We start from the raw sequence: 27,619 nt of genomic DNA, 5'->3' as shown, positions 1-27,619 counted from the left end.
GGGCTCTCCTTTGCCCATCTTCATTCTGTAGTATTCCAAAGAGAAGTCTGAGGTGGCTTCATCTGGGAAAGCAGCAAGCCCATTATTCAGTGTTGTGCAAGAAAATCAGAAAAGGAGAAATAATATCTGTCTCTCGCCATACCCCACTGGTATGACCCACCTCTCCCCACCTGAAATTTACACATGGAGGGCTGCATTCCTTCCGCTTTATGAGGTATGACCCTGGATGTCCAGAGGCTGGTTGTGGAAGCTGGACAGAGTGACATTGTGAAACACACGAATCGAGGACAGAAGCGTCCTGCGTTCCTCTGGAGGGTTTTCCTCCCATTTCCCCTCCGTCATTTCTGTCTGCTGGGAGAATTGTTAGGTCATGGGCTCTGAGTCCCTCCCTCTTACCAGGCCTGATAGGGACTCTAAGTGGGAGGGAGAGTCAACAGAAAGGTATTTTTCTCTTCCTTCTTGAAGGGGGTGTGTTCTGGGCTTGTCTGCCTACAGGGTAGCAGAGTGCTACAGAACCTGCCAGCGAGCTGCTGTGGCTCAGATATTACGATTGTCTTTACAAACAGAACAAGAAGTGATTGAGCCACGATTACCCCGGAGGAAGGGCTCCCTGGGGCTGTGATGTGAAGAGTGGAATCACAGGTAAGCCCCAATGCTGTGATTTGATTCCTTAGAACGTGTCTTAGCATCATCCTTACCACCTGTTAATCTGAGATTAGTCCTCAATAATTAAAACTCATATTTCAATATCCCATTTCCTGAAGAAGGGTAACTAAAGGAATGGAGAGTGGAGAAAACAATGAACAGATACAATTGAGTTCAGTTTTTTGGTAACTATATAAATTGAGATGTTATCTGAGTCTCAGGCTCAAAGTTGTTGATTCAAAGCATAACCTTCTCTCTATCGATTTCAATCCAGTACCCCTTCTTCTTGGGGGAGTGGTGTGTCTGGGAGGTGGATTGACTGAAATAAAGAAAGCTCCACCAAGGATAATTTTATAAACTTCAATCTCATGGCTTCCACAAATTGGCAATATATTAGTCTTGTTGTTGTTTAGTTGCTAAGTCATGTCTGACTCTTTGCCACCCTGTGGACTGTAGCCAGCCAGTCTCCTCTGGCCGTGGGATTTCCCAGGCAAGAAAACTGAAGTGGGCTGCCAGTTCCTCCTCCCTTGGCCCCTCCTGACCCAGGAACTGAACCTGCATTTCCTACACTGGCAGTGGATTCTTTACCACTGAGCCATCTAAGAAGATCAAGTCTATTTTCCCTTTAGGATGAATTAGTTTAAGATTTGACCTAATTGCTATATTTCCAGGAGTTTTCCCAATTTAACTTCTTCTCTGGGCTCTGAAAATCCACAAACTGACGTTTTGTGTCACCTCCTCATCTCTCTCCCCTAAATAAGCACAAAGTGACACGTTATATTTTCTGACAGGCCTTGAAACGTAGTCATTTTCCTTTTCCTTTTTCTTCTTTTTCATGAAGAATCCATGTATGGAAGCCTGATATTCAATTTAATTCATCCATGCTGCTGCTGCTGCTGCTGCTAAGTCACTTCAGTCGTGTCTGACTCTGTGCGACCCCTTAGACAGCAGCCCACCAGGCTCCCCTGTCCCTGGGATTCTCCAGGCAAGAACACTGGAGTGGGTTGCCATTTCCTTCTCCAATGCATAAAAGTGAAAAGTGAAAGGGAAGTCGCTCAGTCGCGTCCGACTCCTAGCGACCCCATGGACTGCAGCCCACCAGGCTCCTCCGTCCATAGGATTTTCCAGGCATACCAAAGACTAAATCATGGGAAGTTGCCAAAGGAGGTATGGAAGGAAGGTCAGGCTGCAGAGATGCAGGGGAATGATGACTTAGGCATTTCCATGGACAAATCCATTAAATCAAACCTGGTAATAACACATGATAGGCTGGAGGTTACAGAATCGAGGGAAGTAACAAAATCAGGTTAAAATACATTTTGTAATTTATCAGAGTATTAACACAAACCTTTTGCTATGTTTTTAATAAAACAACTACTAATTATTCAACCATAACCCAAATTTAAAAGGATTGTACGTTATATGACCACACAGAGTACTTTATTCAACTATTGGCAGTTTAATCACTAAGTCATGTCTGACTCTTGCGACCCCATGGACTGTAGCCTGCCAGCCTCTTTTTTCCATGGGATCCTCCAGGCCAGGAAACTGGAGTGGGTTGCCATTACCAAGTGGCATAATCTTGAGCAAATTATTCAGCTTTTCTTGTTCTAGTTATTTAATGTGCAAAATAGTAGCCATGAGCATAAGGTGTTAAAATTGGAGCATGAACATGTTGAGTCTAAGAGGCTTGACTTGCACACACTCCTATTTAATGCATGACTACAAGTTGATATAAATTGTTGCTGACGTGCCTCATAGGTATGTATATCTTGCTTCTTTAAAAAGACAGTGTGTTCCTTTACTCTTTTTTGGAAACAGGGACAAGGTTCTCATGAAGGGTTTATGTCTTGTTGCACTGAGGGCGAGGGGCTCCATACTTTGGTGTCCTTGTGCCCTCTGATGTCATTCGTACTGCAATTAAAGAGATAGAAATATCCTCTTAGGAAAAGTAAATGAACACATTCATTCAAACTAGGGTGTCAGTAACATTTTTTGGTACTTTCAGTTCAGTTCAGTCACTCAGTTTTGTCCTACTGTTTGCGACCTCAAGAATTGCAGCACACCAGGCCTCCCTGTCCATCATCAACTCCCGGAGTTTACTCAAACTCATGTCCATTGAGTCTGTTGATGCCATCCAACCATCTCATCCTCTGTTGTCCCCTTCTCCTCCCACCTTCAATCTTTCCCATCTTCAGGGTCTTTTCCAAAGAGTCAGCTCTTCGCATCAGGTGGCCAAAGTATTGGAGTTTCAGCTTCAACATCAGTCCTTCTGATGAATATTTAGGACTGATTTCCTTTAGGATGGACTGGTTGGATCTCTTTACAGTCCGAGGGACTCTCAAGAGTCTTCTCCAACACCACAGTTCAAAAGCATCAATTCTTCGGTGCTCAGCTTTCTTCACAGTCCAGCTCTCACATCTATACATGACTACTGGAAAAACCATAGCTTTGACTAGATGGACCTTCCTTGGCAAAGTAATGTCTCTGTGTTTTAAAATGCTGTCTAGTTTGGTCATAACTTTTCTTCCAAGGAGTGAGTAAGCATCTTTTAATTTCATGGCTGCAGTCACCATCTGCAGTGATTTTGGAGCCCCACCCCCCTGCCGCAAAATAAAGTCAGTTACTGTTTCACTGTTTCCCCATCTATTTGCCATGAAGTGATGGGACCAGATGCCATGATCTTAGTTTTCTGAATGTTGAGCTTTAAGCCAACTTTATCACTCTCCTCTTTCCCTTTCATCAAGAGGATCTTTAGGTTTTTTTTTGGCTTTCTGCCCTAAGTGTGGTATCATCTGCATATCTGAGGTTATTGATATTTCTCCCGGCAATCTGGATTCCAGCTTTTGCTTCATCCAGTCCAGCGTTTCTCATGATGTACTCTGCATATAAGTTAAATGAGCAGGGTGACAATATACAGCCTTAATGTACTCCTTTCCCTATTTGGAACCAGTCTGTTGTTCCACGTCCAGTTCTAACTGTTGCTTCCTGACCCGCATACAGATTTCTCAAGAGGCAGGTCAGGGGGTTTGGTATTCCCATCTCTTTCAGAATTTTCCACAGTTTATTGTGATCCACACAGTCAAAGGCTTTGGCATAGTCAATAAAGCAGAAATAGATTTTTTTTTTCTGGAACTCTGTTTTTTTGATGATCCAGCAAATGTTGGCAATTTGATCTCTGGTTCCTCTGCCTTTTCTAAAACCAGCTTGAATATCTCGAAGTTCACGGTTCACGTATTGCTGAAGCCCGGCTTGGAGAATTTTGAGCATTACTTTACTAGCGTGTGAGATGAGTGCAATTGTGCGGTAGTTTGAGCATTCTTGGCATTGCCTTTCTTAGGGATTGAAATGAAAACTGACCTTTTCCAGTCCTGTGGCCACTGCTGAGTTTTCCAAATTTGCTAGCATATTGGGTGCAGCACTTTCATAGCATCATCCTTCAGGATTTGAGATAGCTCCACTGGAATTCCATCACCTCCACTACCTTTGTTTGTAGTGATGCTTCCTAAGGCCCACTTAACTTTGCATTCCAGGATATCTGGCTCTAGGTGAGTGATCATACCATCCTGATTATCTGGGTCGTGAAGATCTATTTTGTATAGTATTTCTGTGTATTCTTGCCACCTCTTCTTAATATCTTCTGCTTTTGTTAGGTCCATACTATTTCTGTTCTTCATTGAGCCCATCTTTGCATGAAATATTCCCTTGGTATCTCTCATTTTCTTGCAGAGATCTCGAGTCTTCCCCATTCTATTGTTTTCCTCTATTTCTTTGCATTGATCACTGAGGAAGGCTTTCTGAGCACTTTGGTTTGGTGCAAGCATGAACTGGAAGAAGCAATAGGGTACTTGGTATGGAAGGATGTGAGCAGTGGCTGGGGTGTGTCCCCAGGGTGAACAACTCAGAAAGTAGAGGAATGGCTTCCCCACAACAATGTCACTGAATTCACAGTTTTGCTTAAGGACACTCATGTGGGCTTCCCCGGTGACTCAGTGGTAAAGAACCCACCGGCCAATGCAGGAGGTGCAGGTTTGATCTGTGAGTTGGGAAGATCCCCTGGAGAAGAAAATGACAACCCATTCCATTATTTTTGCCTGGCATATCCCATGGACAAAGGAGCCTATAGTCCATAGAGTCACAGAAGTCCATGGGATCACAAAAGAATCGAATATGACTTAGTGACTAAACAAACAAAAATGCCTTGTGAAACCACATTCCACCCAATCTAAACATATGTCTTTGCAATTTTCAAAATATTCTGTAATGTTCTCTTTCTAAAGATTTTTGGCAGGGAATACCCATAGTTACATAGATTGTGTTTGAGCAGAGATGTGCTTGAAGGATGTCAAGGCCTTCAAAGTTCTGGGCTGGATACATGGTTAATAGCTGTGAAAATAATCTAGGAACCTAGAAGGATGGTGCAAAAGATGTAGAGCATCACCCCCTCTCCCATGCCCAGCTGCTTCTAGTCTTGCTGAATTCCACCACTGCAGTACACAAAACCAGAGGAAATGTGGGGAGGGGGGCCTCTTATAGCACCCCACCCCCCAGCAAGCCGCAGAGAATCTCACAGAAGCTCCAGTTCAATGGCAGATGAAAACCTGGGCTCTGGCATATGGGGGACAAATATCCATAAGAATTAATAAGTATGAAAGTGCCCTAGCATTTTCTAGAGTTATTGTAAATCTCCTGTGCATGGTCAGTTAAAGAAATAAAATCCAAAAAGGTGAACAGACATGAAAAAAGTGCAAAATACAGTTAAATTTTGTTGATGAGGATGATCTGGTCCTCATAGTCTCTGGGTTCTCAGTGCAAATGTCAGTTTTTAATCTTCAGAGGCCCACAGACAGTGAAAATTGTTGTTTTGCTTTAAAGAAGGTCTTTTGAAATAAAGACTTTAAATGAAGTCTTGAAGATAATTTCTTTATCATTTGCCTCTTCCTCATAAGATAAAATTTTTTAAAAATCTGATCATAAGGGTTCCTCTATTATTTAGGGATAAGCAGACATTTACTATAAAAATGTGGTGTTAGGACTGGTTCACACCTGCAACATTTTGGGTAAAGAGACTTTGGATTAAGCAGATTATATTTTCCATGAAAACCTTTTAGACTTTTTTGTTTGTACTTTGGCCCAGTTTTGCTTGATGACATTCCCGTGCTTAATAGCTTAAGAATATCAGGTTAATTCTTTCTAATAAGACACTTAACGATATAGTTCTTAGGCGTATAACATAACACTCTTCTATACTGTTGATCCAGATGCTAATTAAGCAAGTAACTAACAAAAGAAAAGACAAAGACAGCATAGAATTTTAAAAATATCCAGGTTAGAGTTTTATGATGACAGTATGCACCTTTAAAATTGACAAAGATTTTTCTAGGTGGTCTTGATAAAGAATAGTTCAGTCAAGAAATGTAGTTGGGATAGCTAACTATTCATTTGGAGGAAAAGGAAAGTAAAGCCCTTGTTGTTTAGTCGCTAAGTCATGTCCGACTCTTTTGTGAGCGTGTGGATTGTAGCCCACCAGGCTCCTCTGTCCATGGGATTTCCCAGGTAAGAATCCTAGAGTGGGTCGCCATTTCCTCCTCCAGGGGATCTTCCTGACCCAGGAATTGTACCCTTGTCTTCCACTTGGCAGGCAGATCCTTCACCACTGAGCCACCTGGGAAGCCCTAAAGCCCTATTTTATACCAAAACCTAAAATAACTTCAGGAAGATTGAAGATTTAAATGTGTATAACAAACAAACCAACGAACTTGCCTAAAGAAGTGTGAGAAGTAAATATAAGAGGATTTTTTTTTTTACCATATTTACATAGAAAAAATTTTTAACATGACCCCAGATTTAAAATCCATAACAGAAGAGATTGACAGATGTGATTCCATGAATGTTTTAAACGTTTGGGCTGAACAGGACAACATAAAAAGTTAAAAGACCACAGACAAATCATGGGCAAATATTTATAACAGGAGTGACAAAGAGCTGATATCTATGCCCTGATGAGCTCCTAAAAGCAGCTGTTAAGATAAAAGTGAACATATCAATAGAAACACTTGATATAAAGACTTAATAGTCAAACCAGAAAAATACATATAAATGGCCAATAAACATCTGAGAAAATGTTTTATTTTATTAATAATCAAAAGCTTAGAAATTAAAACAATTAGATTAAAATTTGCGAATTAGTTTGGCAAGCATTATAACCATGGTGGGGCCAGTGTGATGAAACAGGCATTTCTACACCTTACCAGGGACTATAACTGGATACAAATTAGAAGGCTCATTTGGCCATGTCTATCAAAACTCAAAATAATCTGGAATGAAGGAAGAACAAGAAAAAGGTTAATAGAAGGGACGTTTAAGACAGATTATAGGAGTCTCAATAACAATTCTACCATGATAATGTGTTTGCTTTTCATCTGTACATAATGTGAAGGTGTTTTAGTTTTGAATTGGCATGGTATTTGCAGGATAGGTCGAATGCCAGGCAACTGGTTTTATTTCTAGAAAAATCATTTGAGGAATATGATTGTAAAATAGGTTTTTACTTACTAGGAAATTATGATGAAAATACTTTTAATACGGTTAGGGAAACTTATAAAATGAGTGTTTTTTTGGTAGATTTGAAACAAGGTTTATCAATGTGAGCACTGAATGAGAAGTCAGATATTGTTTTACTCATTTAAAAACAGATCACAAAAGAACAGTTTGTAAGATCTTTAATCTGACCTTTCACCCTTGAAGACCCCACAAACTCTGGTCTGTAGGTTCTTCCCAGTAGGCCTGATGAATTCTGTTTTCATCTTGAAGAGTTAGGTTTCCTTGGATACAAAATGACATTCACATTTGTTAGGAAGATAGCTTTGAAACATACATTCTTCTTTTTCTTGCACAAAGAGACCTTAACTGAGCTACACGTGGAAACAGCACAGTCATCTCTAACAGCCATCTTCAACAAATTGGTCATCAGTGGTCTGACCAACATCATCTCAGTTGTTTGGGGTATGGTTAATCTTTAGTTCCAGGTCCATTTGTTTCCATTTCTTTGCAGCCAGTCACTGAGACTGAGTACATGTCCTGAGTACAGTCTGATCATCATACAGTTCACTTCTCCCACCCAGTGTTTTAATATCTGTGAGACAGCTCACAGGATATGGCTCTGAATATTATCTATAGACCTTGAGAAAGAGCTAAAGGTCTTTGACTCTGCTTAATGACTGTATTATTATTATTTAGTCTCCTTTGACTCCTTTCCTTTGTTTCAGCATTTCTCTCTTTTATGATTATTCTTTGACTAAAGTTTTCCACAGACAACAGGCAGGCAGACGACATGCAGGGCAAGGACCATAGGGTCCTGCTCCGTTTCACAGGGAGCTCAGCTCGGTGTTCTGTTTTGACCTAGATGAGTGGATGGGGGAGGAACGGGAATGGGTTTCGAGAGGGAGGGGATATATGTGTACATATGGCTGAGTCACTTCATTGTACAGCAGAAACTAACACACCATTGTAAAGCAATTACACTCAAATTTTAGAAAAACCATGGCCCAAGCAATAAAATGAACCGGGCCCAGAGTCTAAGAGAAATATGAGTTTCTTTAGGGAGAGAAAGTTAAGGAAATCAAAGATACAGTCTTTTTATTTAGAATTTAGGTTTACTCTTCTCATTTTATACAAGTGTGAAGCCAAAATAATTCCCACTTAATTGCCAAAATAATCAAAGCAATACATATGAAAGCTTTTTGTAAATTAGAAAGAGTTATCCTTACTTCTTCTTATGTAACTATCCCCTCCCTTGAGTGTGATTCAGGTACTTTTTTTCAGGTTAACAGTCTAAGAGGAAGCTCAAGTTTTCTGGGCTTTACTGATTGTCAGTAGGCAAAATCAAGCGGGGAAGATGGCAAATAATCACCGGGGGATTCCAGGAAGGCTGGGTCCCCCTTGCTAAGCTTAAGTCTTGGCTGCAAGAAAGAGCTTGGCACCTCCTCTGGAGTGCCATTAATCATGTTTTGAGGGCTTGGTGGTAACTTGTGCTCTACTGAACTGTGAGTGACAGGAGAAAATCTTCAGTTACAGGGGGTTGGAATAGACCCAACCCTTGAGGCTGGCAGTCAGGCTTTTTACAGCAGAACAGAGCTAGACTTGTCTATGAGAAATAAACTAGAACACCCTATGAAGTACTGGGTGATGAGTTAAGAACGACAAGTCATTCTGTATCTCTTTGCCAGTGCAGGCGATGTAGGAGACTCGCGTTCGATCCCAGTGTTTGGAACATGCCCTGGAGGAGGAAATGGCAACCCACTGCAGTAGTCTTGCCTGGAAAATTCCATGGACAGAGGAGCCTGGTGGGCTACAGTCCACAGGGTCGCAAAGAGTCTGATAAGACTGAGCACTCTTGCAACTCTTTTAAGATGTAAAGTGGAGATAAATGAATTAAAAAACAAAAAAACCAACAAACACCAGAATCGATGTGAGGAGGGGGCAGACAGCTGAGCTATGCTGACAGCACCAGCAACAGGAGAAATGCTCTCTAGCTGAAGTTCCAATTCATGGCAAAGGACACAGGGACTTGTAAAAAAAAAATGTATCTCAATTTTTGAAGGAAAAGGATCAGGGAAGAAATAGGGTCTTAAGCTGGACTCTGAAAGGAGATCCATTCAGTGAGCCATCGGAAATTTAAATAGAGACGTTGGAGGAGAGAAACTCAAGCAATGCAGCAGCTGTTTTCAAAAGTAGGTCTGATCACGGTTCTTGGAGTTTCCCCAAGGGGGTGGAGCTACGATGAGTAAACTCCCTGCCTAGGAAATTGGAGGGAGCAATTGGGCAAATTAAAGCTTTGCAGATTGTTGAAGTGTCCCAAGGGAAAGGCCAGCTTAGCTAAGTAGGTTCTTTTGTCTCTTCCAGCCTTGGGAGTTCTTAAAACATCCCACTGCTATTCTCATCCTAAGGGCTTAATTCTAAGTAGATTCTCAGATCACCTTAAAAGATGTTCAGTTCAGTTCAGTCATTCATCATGTCCCACTCTTTGTGATCCCATGACTCACAGCACGCCAGGCCTCCCTGTCCATCATCAACTCCTGGAGTTCACTCAGACTCACGTCCATCGAGTCAGTGATGCCATCCAGCCATCTCATCCTCTGTCGTCCCCTTCTCCTCCTCCCCCCAATCCCTCCCAGCATCAAAGTCTTTTCCAATGAGTCAAAAGATGCTTACTCCTTGGAAGAAAAGTTATGACCAACCTAGATAGCATATTCAAAAGCAGAGACATTACTTTGCCGACTAAGGTCCATCTAGTCAAGGCTATGGTTTTCCCAGTGGTCATGTATGGATGTGAGAGTTGGACTGTGAAGAAGGCTGAACACCGAAGAATTGATGCTTTTGAACTGTAGTGTTGGAGAAGACTCTTGCGAGTCCCTTGGACTGCAAGGAGATCCAACCAGTCCATTCTGAAGGAGATCAGCCCTAGGATTTCTTTTTGGAAGGAATGATGCTAAAGCTGAAACTCCAGTACTTTGGCCACCTCATGCAAAGAGTTGAAAAGATGTTCAGGAATGATAATAACTAGAGAAAATAGGACTAGAGTCCAGTAAAAAAAAAAAATTAATTTCCCCAAGCTCAGATTCAGTTACTGACAGGCACTAGTGTAAAGAACAATTACATAAATGGTATATACATAGAAACTGTGAAATAAGCATATAATGGAATCTGAATGAGAACAGTTCTGAGTGCATCTTATTTTCTTGCTTACTTTAGGGAAGAGGAAACAGTCCAGCAAGAGTTCTTTTTAGCTTGCACAAATTCTAGCAGAAAAAGGACAAAGTTGAGGTTAGGGTCTAATTCATCTAGGTCTTTCCCCACCAAGTTTATTAAATATTAACATACTAAAAACATGCTAATATATAAAACATGTGTTTAAATTGTTCTGGGGACACAACACAGACACTCACTGAAATTTTAGAAATCTTTATAGTCCTTCCAAAAGAAGTTAGTCTATCTCAAAAAAATGACCAAACCACCGAATATTTTTCCCAAGTGTGACACTGGTTATCTTTTTTTCCCACCTATATTTCAACCTGTCTTCTCTACTGTATCTGCCTATTGAAAAACACGAAGAAATTCTCAAAGGCAAATGGCTGAAGGATTCCTATACAAAGGCAGATCCCAATGAAAACATGACCAAAAACTCATAAAAAAAAGAATAAAATAAAAACAAGGTTTGGCAGGTTCTCACCTGTTAACCAGTTCTATTTGAATCATAATTTTTTTCCTATCCCAGTTGGAGATCTGCTCTTCCTGTGTGTGTGTGTGTGTGTGTGTGTGTGCGCGCGCGCACGCTCGGGCACATATGTGTGCATGCACATAAGTCCAAGGCAGAGAGGAGGATGACGATTTTACTGGGAATTCTTTTATTTATAGAGGAAGAAACACAATCCCATAAATACTGATGCCAGGAAAGCCGCCCGAGTTCAGCTCTGCCTAAGAATAGATTATTGCTAAAAATTCTGGAAACTGTAGGTGAGAGCAATCCCAGTTCAGCACCACTGTTGATAAGGAGACAGCTGTTGACATAAATAAATGATATCTGATCCATAAATACATAACTGGAAGGCTGAGAAGACAATGGGCAGCTGACTCCAGAAGCATAATAGCAAATGCTAATGATTGTTCTCCAAAAACTGAAGGACAAGGATTATCAGGAATGAATTCAGTTGAATGAATTCAAGGAAGTGAAGGGGGTCCACTATGGCCAAGCCTTCCCAAGGATGCCAGGGCCGACACAGCTGCAGGTCAGGTATCACTGACCCCCGAGGTGTGATATAAACAAACACACACACTCTGATGATGACAACAGCTCCCCATCTCTGGCAAGGACACATGGATTCTGAGAACTTTTCTTTTTTTTTAAATAATCAGGACACTTCCATTTGAGAATAAAGTGCTGAAAATACCATGGGGCTTGCCTCTAGTGAAGGCAAATTTAAGTAAGATTTAAGATTACGCCTCCTCAACACATGGAGAAGGAAATGGCAACCCACTCCAGTATTCTTGCCTGGGAAAATCCCACAGACAGAGGACTTTGGTGGGCTATAGTCCACGGGATCGCAGAAGAGTTACGCATGACTTAGCTACTAAAGAACAGCTCCTCAACACACACACACACAATTAAACATCTTTAGAATCAGTTAACTTAGTTATTATAAACATGTATTTTTACTTTCTTGAATCTTGGATCCCTCCATTGATACCGTGCTGGCCATCAACCCAGGAGTAACTTTTATTTGAGTAGTTAATTTGACTCAGATTGAAGTCAAATTCTGAAACAATCCAACAAGTTACTATGGAAACTGGTGGTGAGATTGAAATGCTAGTTGTGCTAATATTAGTAGCTATCAATCATTGAGGCTCACCATCTGCTGGGCATTGCTCTAGGTTTTCTATATGCAATTACTCATTCAATTCTCTAAAGAATCTCTGAATTTGATACAACTTTCCCCATCTTATAGATGAGCAAACTGAGGCATAGAAAGATTAAGAAAGTGTCAAAGGGCATCCAGTTAATAAATGTCAAAGCCGGGACCTGAATCCTAGGCAGGTTAACCACAGGGCCTGTTTTGACCCATGCACCTTGAGATACCCATGTCTACGATTAGTTGTCAAGTATAAGATGCCCCGTTTAATTTTTTTTTAATTTTTATTTATTTTTGGCTGTTCCAAGTCTTAGTTGCAGCACACAAAATCTTGAGTTGCGGGATGTGGATCTAGTTCGCTGACTAGGGATCTTACCTGAGCCCTTGCATTGGGAGTGTGGAGTCTTAACCACTGGACCACCAGGGAAGTCCCTTAGTTAAATTTGAATTTCAGAAAAACAACAGTCATCCTGGACAATAAATAGTGTCCTAAATATTGTGTGGCCCCATGCTGCTGCTGCAGCTAAGTCGCTTCAGTCGTGTCCAACTCTGTGTGACCCCATACATGGAAGCCCACCAGGCTCCTCTGTCCTTGGGATTCTCCAGGCAAGAACACTGGAGTGGGTTGCCATTTCCGTCTCCAATGCATGAAAGTGAAAAGTGAAAGGGAAGTCGCTCAGTTGTGTCCAACTCTTAGCAACCCCATGGACCACAGCCCACCAGGCTCCTCCATCCATGGGAGTTTCCAGGCAAGAGTACTGGAGTGGGGTGCCATTGCCTTCTCCGTGTGTGGCCCATACCTAACACTAAAAAATTATTCCCTATTTATCTGTTAGTCTTCCGACCCTACCCCAGAGGAAGCTGAGTGTACCAAGGAAGCAAAGAAAACATTCTGGTAAGTTGAAACTTTGGTCTCAAACTCCAAAGAGAATTCAGATCACAGTATTAGCTTAAATTGTGGTTGTTCAGTAGCTCAGTTGTATCTAACTCTTGAGACCCCATGGACTGCAGCAGGCCGGGCTTACCCATCCTTCAATATCTTCCAGAGTTTGCTCAAACTCTTGTCCATTGAGTCGGTAATGCCATCCAACCATCTCATCCTCTGTCACCCTCTTCTCCTCCGGACCTCAATCTTTCCCAGCGTCAAGATCTTTTCCAGTGAGTCCACTCTTTGCAACAGCTTCAGCTTCAGTCTTTCCAATTAGCCTTGGAGCAGAACCTTTTTTTCTTCTCCTAGAAGCAGTTTAGAATAACAGCTCTCAGATCTGTCTGGGGGTCAGCCTCACTTGGGAAGCTTTAACAACACACATGGCAGAGCCTGGTCTGCATAAGATTTAGTAGGTTTATGGTGGAATGGGGGTGCCTGTATTTTCAAATTGGCCCTGAAGTGTTTCCTTTTCTCCTTCTCAATGCCTCCCTCTCCTTTTCATAGTCTGGCTATTCATGATTGGCCTCTGGACCAGTGACTGGGAATCCTTGGTCTGAAACCGTGATTAAAGTTCCAGTTTACCATTTCTAGCAAGTCCAAGGAGACAGAAAGCCCATGCTCCACCCGCCAGTGGGGGAAGAAGAAAGAATAAACCAGGCCAAGAGGATAAGAGAGTTTCCTCCCAACAGTTGGAACTATAGCCCAGGCCTCCTCACGTTGGGTCTGCAGCCTCAGGCCTGGGTGCCATATGCGAGAAAGAGATTTTTCAGAGAGAGAGAGAAATGGAGAGAAAGAGCCATGTGAGTGCCAAGCCTCCCACATGGAAGCAGGTCCTGGCACAAGAGAACAAGAGGAGATCATGTTAAAAATCATGCCCGGAAGTGGAGAAAAAGTGGGAAAGGGGCTAGAAGGAGCACCAGTTCCCTCCACAATGTGACTTCACTTCAGGAAGGTACTGGAAAGTTGGCTTAGCAGGATGTGGTAAATTGGAACTTAGGATCAGGGTTTCAGCTTAAGGGGATGTGGCAGTTCACCAACAAATAAGCAATAACAACATATGTATAAATAAAAACAAATAGAAAATATACAAAGGACATAGGAAAAGAAGTTCTATTCATAAAACTGTTCAGCTATTTTACATCTATATGAAATTTCATTATGTATGAGTGTGTATATACACATAATACAGATATAGATAGACATGTTTTATCATGTATGTGTGTATCTATCTATGTTTACATCTATATTTTTCTCTTTTTTTTTTCACTTAGTTGCTTATCAGGTCCAACTGTTTGCAATCCCCATAGATTGTAGCCCATCAGGCTCCTCTGTCCATGGAATTCCCCAGGCAAGAATACTGGAGTGGGTAGCCATTCCTTTCTCCAGGGGATCTTCCTGACCTAGGGATCAAACCTGGGTCTCCCAAACTGCAAGTAGATTCTTTACCACCTAAGCCACTAGTGAAGCCCCAATATAAATATGCCTGCATACCTGTGCGCTAAGTCACTTCAGTCGTGTCCGACTCTGTGCAAGCCTACGGATCATAGCCTGCCAGGCTCCTCCGTCCGTGGGATTCTCCAGGCAAGAATACTGGCGTGGGTTGCCATGCCATCCTCCAGGGGATATTCCTGACCCAGGGATTGAACCCACATCTCTTACGTCTCCTGCATTGGCAGGCAGGTTCTTACCACTAGTGCCACCTGGGAAGCCCCCATATACATATACTCATGTTATAAAATATGTCTATTTTTATGGAGTCAACTTTAAATTTTTTTAAATTTGATTTTTAATTAAAATTTAATTTTATTTATTTATTACAAATTAAATTAAAAATTTATTATTGGAATATAATTGCTTTACAGTGTTGTATTAGTTTCTGCTATACAACAACATGAATCAGTTATATACGCACACACACACACACACACATATCCTTCCTCTTGAGCCTCTCTCTCATCCCCTCCATCCACCCCTCCAGGTCATAACAGAGCACCAGGTTGAGCTCCGTGTGCTACACAACAGCTTCCTACTAGCTATCTATTTTATGCATGATGGTGTATATGCATAGTGTATATCTGAAAAAACAACCACCCCAGAGACAAAAACCTATCACTTTCAGAAAGCAAAAAGCACGAGTCAGAGGGACCAGGACTCAGAGCAGGTAGGTTTTAGGAAGCAAGATGGAGAAAATGATCCGGAGTCTGGACTGCTGCCCAAAGAAAGTTACAGCAGTCTATTTAGGGGGAGTCTTGGCAGGCAGGGGATAGGGGCATGTGAGCACCATTCACTAAGGGAAGCAGGTAAATACAAAAGGGGTGTGTGTCCCATGGCTTATTTTTCATGCTGCCCTAGAAAGCCCTAGAAAGACCCTCTACTAACATATAGGCCATATTAGTGGCAGTAGTTGCACTGTCTTTAATGTCTTTTTTCTTTATTTAATCAATATTTTAAGAAATATTTATTTATTTATTTGGCTGCATTGGGTGTTAGTTGCAGAATTCAAATCTTTGATTTTCAATGTGGCATGCAGGATCTTTAGTAGTAACATGTGGGATCTTAGTTCCTTGACCAGGGATCCAGCCCTGGGCCCCCTCTGTTGGGAGTGTGAAGTCTTGGTCACTGGGAAGACAAAGAAGTCCCTTAATTGTAATTTTTTTAGCTGAAATATAGCTGATTTATAATGTTGTATTAATTTCTGCTGAAAAGAAGGTGATTTGGGGATTATACTCATATATACATTATTTCTTATATTCTTTTCAATTATGCTTTGTCACAGGACATTGAATATAGCTCTCTGTGCTATGCAATGCAAGAGACCCCCGTTTAATTCATGGGTGGGAAAGATCCCCTGGAGAAGAGATAGGCTACCCACTCCAGTACTCTTGGACTTCCCTGGTAGCTCAGATGGTTAAAGAACCTGCCTGCAATGCAAGAGACCTGGGCTTGATCCCTGGGTTGGGAAGATTCCCCTGGAGGAGGGCATGGCAACCCACTCCAGTATTCCTGCCTGAAGAATCCCCGTGGACAGAGGAGTCTGGTGGGCTACAGTCCACGGGGTTGCAGAGTTGGACACGACTAAGTGACCAAGCACACACAGCACAGCCCTGTGCTATATGGTAAGACTTTGTAGTTTGCTAAGTCACTTCAGTCGTGTCCAAGTCTGTGCAACCTCATAGACAGCAGCCCACCAGGCCCCCGTCCCTGGGATTCTCTAAGCAAGAACACTGAAGTGGGTTGCCATTTCCTTCTCCAATGCATGAAGTGAAAAGTGAAAGTGAAGTCGCTCAGTCATATCGGACTCTTAGCGACCCCGTGGACTGCAGCCCACCAGGCTCCTCCGCCTATGGGATTCTCCAGGCAAGAGTACTGGAGTGGGCTGCCATTGCCTTCTCCACTTTGTCGTTTATCCATTATCTATATAAAAACTTACATCTGCTAACTCCAACCTCCTCTTCCATCCCTCCCAACTGTTCTATTTTCATGTAGATCAGAGAGCAAAGCACAGGGCAGTGCTGTTGGGATGGCAAAGCGTGCATGAAGTTTACAGGGCACCCAGAGAGGAAGGTAAGTGCTGGGCTGATCTGTGCTGCTGAATCCAGGCACTGATTCCAATGCTGGGGACTCATAGCTCTTCACCTTTTCCCGTGGAGCTGTAAAGGGCATTTTATGGCCCTGACTGTGGGCTGAGTTGTGTCTAAATTATTCTGAGATAACCATGAACTGGAGGACAATTTGTTGCTAGCCGCATGAACTATGAAGAAGGAAATTTGATTGCTTCATGACTATTTAAATTCTAAAATACTCTGATTCTATCTTAATATTAGTGTTTCTAGGGTCCTTGGTTATTTGAGTGTTTGTCTTTACTGAGATGAAAAGAAAACCTCAGTGAAATATAAAAGGCTGGATGTTAAATGCACTCAGTTGCAAAGTGAAGCAAGTCAAGATTTTAAAATAGCCTGTGTTGAGTCATGTAAAAGTGTTAGTCACACATGGGTGTCCGAACACATGGACTATATATAGCCCGCCAGGCTCCTCTGTCCATGGAATTCTCGATGCAAGAATACTGGAGTGGGTAGCCATTCTCTTCTCCAGGGGATCTTCTCTACCCAGGGATCAAACCCAGTTTCCCAAATTGCAGTCATATTCTTCACCATCTGAGCCAACAGGGAAGCCCTGTGTTGAGTCATATTTGATCACTTAGAAGAAATCCCAGAGAAATTTTCTAGTAAGTATGTAAAGAGAAAAATTCACTAGTTCTATAGTGAGAGTAGAAGAGATGGTGTCTCTGGTGAAAAAAGTAACCAAACCCTCAGAGCGTCTGATGAACCCACTTCGGTTTTCCCCCCTGGGCATTTTATTTTACTTGGCTGCACCAGGTCTTAGCTGTGGCATGCAGGATCTTTAAGCTGTGACATATGGGATCTAGTTCCCTGACCAGGGACCCAACCTGGGCCCCCTGCATTGGGAGCTTGGAGTCTTAGCTACTGGACAACCAGGGAAGTACTCTCCCCTCCCCACTCCCACCCCCAACAATGCATTTTAAAATTTTGGTTTGAATGACCTGTCTTCATGTCTCATCCTTGCATGGCACACACTTCTAGTCACAGACTGTGACTCCAGCTGTTTGTGTCCTGTCCAGGACCAGGAGGGGCCAGCAGAAGATGAGATTTTCTTCTCTCTGGCTATTCTTCTTCCTCACCATCACCGAGGGCCGAGGTGGCTTCCTAGAGGTGAGTTGGTGTATGTCCTGTTTTTCTCTCTGTCTTTCTGCCACTTTGAGCTCCCATCACTCTCTAGGCAACTGAAATGACATAATTTCGTAGACTTGAAATCAGAAGTGCTGGGTTCTTGTCTCAACATTACCTGCCTTAGTTGTGTGGCCTTAGACAAGTCACTTTATCTCCTGGAGCTTAGATGATTTGAAAGCAAAACCAGCATCTTGGACAAAGCCATCCTGGAGATGACATCTAACTCAGCATATCCTCTCCTATGACCTCTTTGTTAGAGAGAAAGCATAGAAATCCACCTTAATCGACATTAGCAATCCTTGGACTCTTCCCTACCTATTCTCACTTTCTTTTTTTTTCCAATAGTCATTTTTAAAATAAAAAGTTGTCTATTTTTAAAATTTACTTATTTGGCCATGTCAGGTTTTAATTGCCAGCTCACAGGCTTAGCTGCTGTGCTGCAGGCGGGATCTTAACTCTTTAAGCAGGGATGGAACCTGTGTTCCCCACATTAGAAGATGGCTTTGTAACTGCTGGACTACCAGGAAGTTCCCATTTTTTTTAAATTGAAGTAATAATTTACGTATTTTAGTTTAGCTAACATAGTTAATTTACAACGTTGTGTTCAGTTCAGTTCAGTCGCTCAGTCATGTCCCACTCTTTGCGATTCCATGAATCACAGCACGCCAGGCCTCCCTGTCCATCACCAACTCCCGGAGTTCACTCAGACTCACGTCCATCAAGTCAGTGATGCCATCCAGCCATCTCATCCTCTGTCGTCCCCTTCTCCTCCTGCCCCCAATCCCTCCCAGCATCAGAGTCTTTTCCAGTGAGTCAACTCTTCGCATGAGGTGGCCAAAGTCCTGGAGTTTCAGCTTTAGCATCATTCCTTCCAAAAAGAAATCCCAGGGCTGATCTCCTACAGAATGGACTGGTTGGATCTCCTTGCAGTCCAAGGGACTCTCAAGAGTCTTCTCCAATACCACAGTTCAAAAGCATCAATTCTTCAGCGCTCAGCCTTCTTCACAGTCCAACTCTCACATCCATACATGACTACTGGAAAAACCATAGCCTTGACTAGACGGACCTTAGTTGGCAAAGTAATGTCTCTGCTTTTGAATATGCTATCTAGGTTGGTCATAACTTTTCTTCCAAGGAGTAAGCGTCTTTTAATTTCATAGCTGCAGTCACCATCCGCAGTGATTCTGGAGCCCCCCAAAATAAAGTGTGACACTGTTTCCACTGTTTCCCCATCTATTTACCATGAAGTGATGGGACCAGATGCCATGATCTTCATTTTCTGAATGTTGAGCTTTAAGCTGACTTTTTCACTCTCCTCTTTCACTTTCATCAAGAGGCTTTTTAGATCCTCTTCACTTTCTGCCATAAGGGTGGTGTCATCTTTATTGACTATGCCAAAGCCTTTGACTGTGTGGATCACAATAAACTGTGGAAAATTCTGAGAGAGATGGGAATACCAAACCACCTGACCTGCCTCTTGAGAAATCTGTATGCAGGTCAGGAAGCAACAGTTAGAACTGGACCTGGAACAACAGACTGGTTCCAAATAGGAAAAGAAGTACATCAAGGCTGTATATTGTCACCCTGCTTATTTAACTTATATGCAGAGTACATCATGAGAAACACTGGACTGGAAGAAACACAAGCTGGAATCAAGATTGCCAGGAGAAATGTCAATAACATTGTGTTAGATTCAGGTATACAGCAAAGTGATTGAGTTGTTCAGTTGCTAAGTCATCTCCAACTCTTTTGCGACCCAATAGACTATAGCCCACCAGGCTCCTCTGTCTATGGGATTTCCCAGGCAAGAATACTGGAGTGGGTTGCCATTTCCTTCTGCAAGAGTTCTTCCCAATCCAGGGATTGAACCCATGTCTCTTGCATTGCAGGCAGATTCTTTACCACTGAGGCACCAGGAAAGCCCAATATATACACATATGTATTCTTGTTCAGACTCGTTTCCATTATAGGTGATTATAAGACCGAGTATAGTCCCTGTCCTGCACAGCCCTTGCCACAGCCCAGAAAGATCTACAGGACCTGCCTCCCCAGAGATACTCTCTGACCTCATTTCCTGCCCCTCCCCCACACCACATAGCTACTCTGGCCTTCATGTGCCAGGCATGTTCTTATCCCGTGGCCTTTGCATGTGCTGTTCCCTCCTCTTGGAAAGTTCTTTCTCGGAGATCCTCACTTTCCCACCTCCTTCAGATCTGTGCTCAAAAGATGTCTCAGCCATGTCTTGTCTTGCACCCACTCACCATCTCACTAGGTTTTAGATACATAATTTTAATTTATCTGGGAAATCCAACAAGGCTTTATGAAATACAACATGACAAACCCTTGTTGTAATTCTTTTTCTTTTTGACAGAGGGATGAAGGCATCAAAACAAAACGAGAACTCAATGTGAATAAGCAAAAGCCTCTAGGTAAGACTCTTACATACACTGGAAGCATACACTGGAGCCAGGAGTGAAAGTCAAGATGTTAGTCACTCAGTTATGTCTGACTCTTTTAGACCCAAGGACTGTAGCCTGCCAGGCTCTGTCCATGGAATTCTGCAGGCAAGAATACTGGAGTGGGTAGCCATTCCCTTCTCCAGGGGTTCTTCCCGACCCAGGGATCAAACCCAGGCTTCCTGCACTGCAGTCAGATTCTTTACCCTCTGAGTCACTGGAGCCTGGAGAGCAGGGTTTAAGTCCTAGGAGTGCTTCTGATGGGTTGTATGATCTTGGGCATGTCGTTATATACCTCAAATCTATAGAATGATAATAATATTAATTCCTTGTGAGGATGGAATAATATAATGAGGCATAGTATCCTATCCTGTGCCCAGCCAGTAGCTGCCCATATTCTTCCCTTCCTTCCTCATCTTGATCCCAACAATGTAATTAAAGGCACAGACTTCAGTCTAGAAATGAGTTGTGGTCTGAAATTTGATTTGTAAGTGTGATGTCTCAAGCATTGAGTATATTTCCCCATGGAAATAATACACACCGATGGTTGTTAGATTCCTGGGTCAGACCACTAAAGCTTTGTTACGGTTCAGTGAATCTTCCTCCCCAGTCCATCTGGGCCTCCCTCGTAGCTCAGTTGGTAAAGAATCTGCCTGCAGTGCAGGAGACCCGGGTTTGATTCCTCGGTTGGGAAGATCCCTTGGAGAAGGAAATGGCAACCCACTCCCGTATTCTTGCCTGGAGAATCCCATGGACAGAAGAGCCTGGCAGGCTACAGTTCATGGGGTCGCAAGAGTCAGACACAATTTAGCGACTGAACGATGACAGTAAATTTGCCATCTGACAATATACTTACAGGGCCATAAAGTGAAGTCGCTGAGTTGTGTCCGAATCTTTGCAGCCCCATGGACTGGAGCCTATCATGCTCCTCCGTCCGTGGGATTCTCCAGGCAGAATACTGGAGTGGGTTGCCATTTCCTTCTCGCACAGGGCCATAGACCTTCCCACATTGTAGCAAGGCCACAATTCTTTGGGAAAATGAAATCAGAATTTCAATTTGGAATGCCACAAAATGGAAAATGCACAAGGACTCATTGAACTGCTACAAATGCCAGGCACTATTTTAGGTGTGTTAGATGACTTAAATTCCCCCATGGAGCCTACCAGCTAGGTTCAATCGCCATCTTTATTTTACAGAGTGTGAAACTGACAGAGCCCAGGGAGGGGCGGGGGCGGGTGGAGGCTTGATTCAAGCCCAGTCAGGCTGGTTCCAGAACAAGAAACATTAACCCCTGACAGTGTGACCAGGGTCAGCCTTTCCCCAGTGCCCCACCCCTTACCTGTCTGAGCCATGGGAGTGGATATCTCCTTAGCCCTCATCATCGGGGGTGATTCCCAAGGCTGGGATAGAGTTTCTGGCCTGAAGGAGGCAGGGGAAAGGTGAGTAGGTGGCAACCATGACAGAGAGGAGTCTCCTGATAATGTCCCAGGACAGGCTGCAACTTCTGGATTTCCTTCCAAGAAGCCTAGGGATTGTCCTGTGTGTGTGTTCAGTCACTTCAGTCATGTCCCACTCTTTGCCATCCTGTGGACCATAGCCCACCAGGCTCCTCTGTCCATGGGATTCTCCAGGAAAGAATACTGGAGTGAGTTGTCATGCCCTCCTCACCTAGGGATGGATTCAGCTGCTTTTCTTCCCTATAAATCTTCCAACTCCCCAGGACCCCTAAGAAATGAGAGTTTCGTAGGTGCCCTCCCCGTCTCATCTGTGCCCGTAGAAAGCACGGTGGTGTCCTGAGAAATCTACGGGATTCTTGGAGGTTTCTTCGTCAAAGGCAATGAAAGGAGACTCGGGGGAAAAAGATATTCACCTTTTGCTTCTTTGTCTCTGAAGTCCTTGACATTCTCAGTCTGGGGTCCACAGAGGACCTTGGGAGGCTATTAAGACCCCCATGGAATTTGATACCAAATTTCATGTGAATGTGTCTAAGTAACTTCTGGGTGGGGTTCCTCTTCTCTCCCAGCCCAAAGCACCTAATGGCCTCTCCTTAAGGAAACGAGAAGTGCTGCTCAGAAACGATAAGGTGGAGGTGAGAGTGTGTTAAGGTTCAAGTAAGGTTTGCTTTGGTTTTTACTTTTGCATTTCATCTCAGTATCAAACTCAGCTAACTAGTGGAACATTTGTGCATGAGAGGGGAAGGCTCTTTGGAGAGAAAAGAGGGGACTGGGGGTTTTATTTATTTATTTATTTTTTAAAGATTTTTCTGGCAGGATCATTTTTAAAGTCTTTATTGAATTTGCAATATTACTTTTTTATTTAATTTCAAATTTATTTTTATTAATTGAAGGATAACTACTTTATAGAATTGTATTGGTTTCTGTGAAACATCAGCATGAATCAGCCATAGGTATACATATTATTGCTTCTTCTTCTTTTTTTTTTTTTTTGGTTTTCTGGCCTGAAGTCATGTGGGTTCTCAGCTCCCCGACCAGGGATTGAAACCATGCCTCCTGCACTGGAAAGCAAAGTCTTAATCACTGGACCACCAGAGAGGTCCGAACAGGGGGTTTAGTATCAGAGATGCTTTCAGAAGACCAGAACTGAGGGAGCAAGAGGGGAGAGTAATTAAGACTTCCTCACCTCTTTTCCCTTCAGTCTTGACCCTGAAGCTTGACTCTGGATGTGACTTGAGAAGCAGGGAGAATCAGGACGTCAGAGCTGAGCTGGATTGGAGAGCACGGAGCACCTAGTCTGGCAAAAGTCAGAGAAGAGATGTGTCTTGGGCCTGTGCGGGCGGTCTGCATGCTTTACTCTGGAGGTAAAGCATCAGTCCATGACTGGATGAGCGGAAGTGAATACCAAGCCGCGCCCATGAGCCCCACGCTGAACCTGACCTCTCTTCTGCCCTCACTTGCTCGGCAGTATCTCCCTCCCAGCCCGAGAAAGGATGCCTCTGACTGTCTCTCTTCTTTCTAGGCTCAATCCAGGAATACGAGCTGCTGCTTCAGGTGCACTATGGAAATTCCAAGAAGAAAAGAGAGCTGAAGGAATTTCTGAAGTCGTGGGCGCCTCCCTTATTTTTCTTACCTGAGCCAGTGAATATAATCAGAGCAAAAGCCACCACGTGTGAGTCCATCTCTGTTGACTGGGAGTAGAAATGGGGAATATGATGCCTGAGTCGGGTAGAGCTTAGGCTATCCTGTAGAATCCGTCACCCCCACAATAACTATGGCTGAAAAGAATGTTGTTGCTGTTGTTTAGTTGCTAAGTTGTGTCCAACTCTTTGTGACCCCGTGGATGTAGCCTGCCAGGCTCCTCTGTCCATGGAATTCTCCAGGCAAGAATACTGGAGTGGGTTGCCATTTCCTTCTCCAGGGGATCTTCCCAGCCCGGGGAGGGAACTTGCATCTCCTGCTTGGCAGGAGGATTCTTTACCACTGAGCCACCTGGGAAGCCTCACTAACAACCACCACAGGGGGGGTTAGGAGAAATTAAGAAATTTATCTAAAACAAGAGTTCTCAGGGTGTGGTATCCAGACTGGCGGTAGCAGCAGCAGCAACAGGGAATGCAAAAAAAATGCAAATCCCAGACATTGCCTCATAAACTTTGGAATGAGACCCCTCCCAGAAGATTCTGATGCACGATCAAGTAAGAGAGCCACTTACTGGGCACAGTTGTGTGTAATTTCACAACAGTGTCTAGTAACTTTGCCCCAGGTTGTTTTTTTTTTTTTTTTTTTGGTCTGTTAAAAAAGAAAGATTGTTGCTGGGAATTTAGGTCAAATAGAAACATACAGGATTGGTTAATAGAATTTTTCCTTATGACTTTCAACAGAAAGGTCTCTCTGTCTTTGCCATAAGGCTAACAGGGACTTTGGGGGACTGATGCTAGGCTGATGAGAGCCTCCAATAACACAGTGGACAAATACCTTCTAGAATCCTTCAAATAACTCTCAGGTTGACAAACCTTCTTCTGCTTCTTTCTGCATTCAAAGGGTATCAATGGAACATACATCCTTCTTTTGGATGCTAGTGGCTCAAATGGTAAAGAATCTGTCTGAAATGTGGGAGACCTGGGTTTGATCCCTAGGTTGAGAAGATCCCCTGGGGAAGGGAACAGCTACTCACTCTAGTACTCTTGCCTGGAGAATTCCATGGACAGAGGAACCTGTGGGCTACAGTCTATGGGGTCGAGAAGAGTCAGATACGACTGAGAGGCTAACACTTTCACTTTCCAAGATATTTGATTGTTGTTTGCTGGATTTCTGATCCAACCTTAGTATCTATTGAGCAGGATGTTTCCTTAACTTTAAATATGCTTGTCTCCATTTTGGTTTCATTCTTCTAGCTTTTGGAGAGAGATACCTCTAGCTTTTGATTCAGATTCTGTGTCAAAGCCAAGGATGAGAACTCAGCTAGAGCCAGTTTATGAAAAAGGCCTGGTAAGACCAAGCTCTGTTTTTCCTGCAGACTGTGGCTACCAGAACGGGGTCCTGCGCTGTGCCTGTGAAGACAGCTACTCCTGGTTTCCTCCCCAGTGCCTCGATCCCCAGAATTGCTCCCTTCTCAAGGCAGGATCACTCCAGAGCTGTGACTGTCATTCCAGCAACCTCACCCAGAGCGTATATTTCTGTGAGAGAACAAGTAAGCACCTACGGATACCCAGAGGGGAGCCAGGGTGCCTCCCACCTCCACACATGACAGAGAGAAAAAGGACTCAGCTCTGCGCCCTGATGTTTCTTTTGCCTTCCAGAGGAGAACTAGTGTTTACAGGGAGATGGAAAGGCAGAGATGACATACCATGTTAGGCTTGGCTGGACACACTGAGAAATTTGGAAGTGCAGAAAATTCAGATATGCAAGTTGGTGTTTGGGTGCCAGTTTGTCCTGAAGGTACTTCTAGTTCACCTCAACAATTCTATGATTCTTCTGAAATTTAGGGAGATTCCTTGGAATTCCAAACCAGGCAACAGCCTGAGTAAATAATGTTTTCTTTCCACTTCTTGGGCCAACATCAATTTCCAGAAAATAAAAATTCAGAGGGGTGAAACAGGGAGGGATATCTAGTAATTATAGTGAAAGAAATGCTCTAAATTGCCAACAAATACATGTACTGAATGACTTGCCAAAACTAAACGGAAGTTGAAAGTCTGGCTTAGGAGACCAGTGGATGCTGAGGGAGCTATTGCCAGCTTAGGTTGATGTTCAGTGTATGGTAAGGTGAGCCGGATAATGCGGGCCCTCAACAGACCAAATGACTTAGGAAATGTCCCCAGTGACTAGTCCAGTTATCCTGAAGCTCCAGAGGTTGGTAAAGTGGAGCAAAGAGTAAAGGAGGACCTGAATAGCCCATCTTCTCTTGGTATCCCTCGGTCCCTTTCTCAGGACCACAGCAATTGAGGTTAAGGTGATGCTTATTTATTTACTTTTTTATTTTGTATTGAAATACAGTTGATTTACAATGTTGTGTTTAATTTCTGCTATACAGCAAAGAGATTCAGATACACACACACACACACACATACACACACACACACACACACACACACTTATGCATCTGTGCATGCCAAGTTGCTTCAGTTGTGTTTGACTTTGCAGCCCAATGGACTGTAGCCCGCCAGGCTCCTCTGTCCATGGGATTCTCCAGGCAAGAATACTGCAGTGAGTTGCTATGCCCTCCTTTAGGGGATCTTCCCAAACTAAAGAGTGAACCCATGTTTCCTATGTCTCCTGCACTGGCAGGAGTGTTCTTCACCACTAGCACCACCTGCGAAGTCCATATACATATGTATATGTATGTATATATACATGTATTCTTTTGATATTCTTTTCCATTATGATTTATCAAAGGATATTGGATGTAGTTCCCTGTGCTATACAGTAGGACTTATTGATTATCTATCCTATATATAATACTTTGCATCTGCTAATCCCAAATGGCCAATCCTCTTCTCCCCAAATAACATGTAATTATTAAGCACCATCTTTATACACAGATCTGGAGCAAATTCTGGCATTTCTCTTGCTGTTGATGAATTAGCAAGCTGCTTGGGGAGGCCAGATTGTTAACACAGGTAAAAAGACAATGTCATCTTTTTGATAGATTTTGATGGAATCCTACTCTTTGAAAAGTGGTCCATTTCTGATCCATCTTTGGAGGAATACAAGTATGAATCAGAAAGGGATTACATTCACAAGGGTCTTTCCCAAATAGAGTAGGAACATATATACATGAGGTGTGTTCACAGATAGATGTGTAGGTGAAAAGGCTAGAAAGGAGGTATGGATAAAGTACTGTAGGAATTTAAAGGAGAGAAAGACTCTTTTCATATGGAACCTAGGGAAGGCCTTGCAAAAGAGGTGCATTTAACCAAGTCCTGAATGAAAGACACAGGATTTGTCCATCCAGAGGTAGGGAATAGCCTGTCCCAGAGCAGAAAGGCACCAGTGATAGGTAAGCAAGGGTTAAGTTGGAATTAGCAAATAATGATTTTTTTAAAAGTGTTTTTTTTTTTTAAATAGGGACAGTGTTTAAGCTCCGTGCCTAAATTGAGATATGTTTCATTGCTAGTGACTGTTGTTTGTAACCACATATGAATGCTTACTTGCTTACCTGCTTATAAGGTCATCCCCTTCATCAGCTTTACCATTGCAAAGGGGCTTATGTAACTCAATAAAGTCATGAGCCATATCACTCCAGTAAAGGATGAAGGGAAAAATATACCCATCTGAAGCAGAGTTTCAAGGAAGGGCAAGGAGAGATGAGAAAGCCTTCTTAAGTGAACAATGCAAAGAAACAGAGGGAAACAACAGAATGGGAGAGACTTGGGATCTCTTCAAGAAAATCAGAGATACCAAGGGAACATTTCATGCAAAGACGGATACAATAAAGGACAGAAACACTATGGACCTAACAGAAGCAGAGATGGCAAGAATACAGAGAAGAACTATACCAAAAAGGTCTTAATGACCCAGATAACCACAATGGTGTGGTCACTCACCTAGAGCCAGACACCCTGGAGTGTGAAGTCAAGCGGGATGTAAGTACCATCACTATGAACAAAGCTAGTGGAGATGACAGAATTCCAGCTGAGCTATTTCAAATCTTAAAAGATGATGTTGTTAAAGTGCTACACTCTATATGCCAGCAAATTTGGAAAATTTAGCAGTGATTGGAGGACTAGAAAAGGTCAGTTTTCATTCCAATCCCAAAGAAAGGCAATGCCAAAGAATGCTCAAACTACTCTACTATACAATTGCGCTCAGTTCACTTGCTAGCAAAGTAATGCTCAAAATCCTTCAATCTAAGGATTTGATTTTCAGCAGTATGTGAATGGAGAACTTCCAGCTGTACAAGCTGGATTTTAAAAAGGCAAAGGAACCAGAGATCTCATTGCCAACATCTGTTAGATCATAGAAAAAGCAAGGGAATTT

General features: G+C 42.9%; 1 protein-coding gene across 11 annotated transcripts in view; it reads left to right on the top strand.

The window, feature by feature from the left end:
- Positions 1-296: 296 nt before the first annotated feature.
- Positions 297-27,619, top strand: part of ADGRF1 (adhesion G protein-coupled receptor F1) — a 47,563-nt gene continuing 20,240 nt past the window's right edge. For 3 of the 11 annotated variants that reach the window (XM_027958722.3, XM_042236868.2, XM_012100773.5), the window contains exons 1-7: positions 298-642; positions 12,890-12,948; positions 16,468-16,545; positions 17,583-17,711; positions 20,101-20,158; positions 23,163-23,312; positions 24,657-24,830. In XM_027958722.3, coding sequence (XP_027814523.1) covers positions 16,516-16,545; positions 17,583-17,711; positions 20,101-20,158; positions 23,163-23,312; positions 24,657-24,830 — 541 coding nt within the window. In that variant the 5' untranslated portion in view covers positions 298-642; positions 12,890-12,948; positions 16,468-16,515. Of the gene's footprint in view, positions 643-12,889; positions 12,949-16,467; positions 16,546-17,017; positions 17,207-17,582; positions 17,712-20,100; positions 20,159-22,841; positions 23,005-23,162; positions 23,313-24,656; positions 24,831-27,619 lie in introns of those variants that run through there. The other 8 variants (XM_060403675.1, XM_004018869.6, XM_060403679.1 and 5 more) reach the window with 7 other exon arrangements.

This window comes from Ovis aries, chromosome 20, assembly GCF_016772045.2.
Source record: "Ovis aries strain OAR_USU_Benz2616 breed Rambouillet chromosome 20, ARS-UI_Ramb_v3.0, whole genome shotgun sequence".
NCBI lineage: Eukaryota > Metazoa > Chordata > Mammalia > Artiodactyla > Bovidae > Ovis > Ovis aries.
The sequence above is the reverse complement of the archived record's forward strand: the minus strand, read 5'-3'. Positions and strand labels throughout refer to the sequence as shown.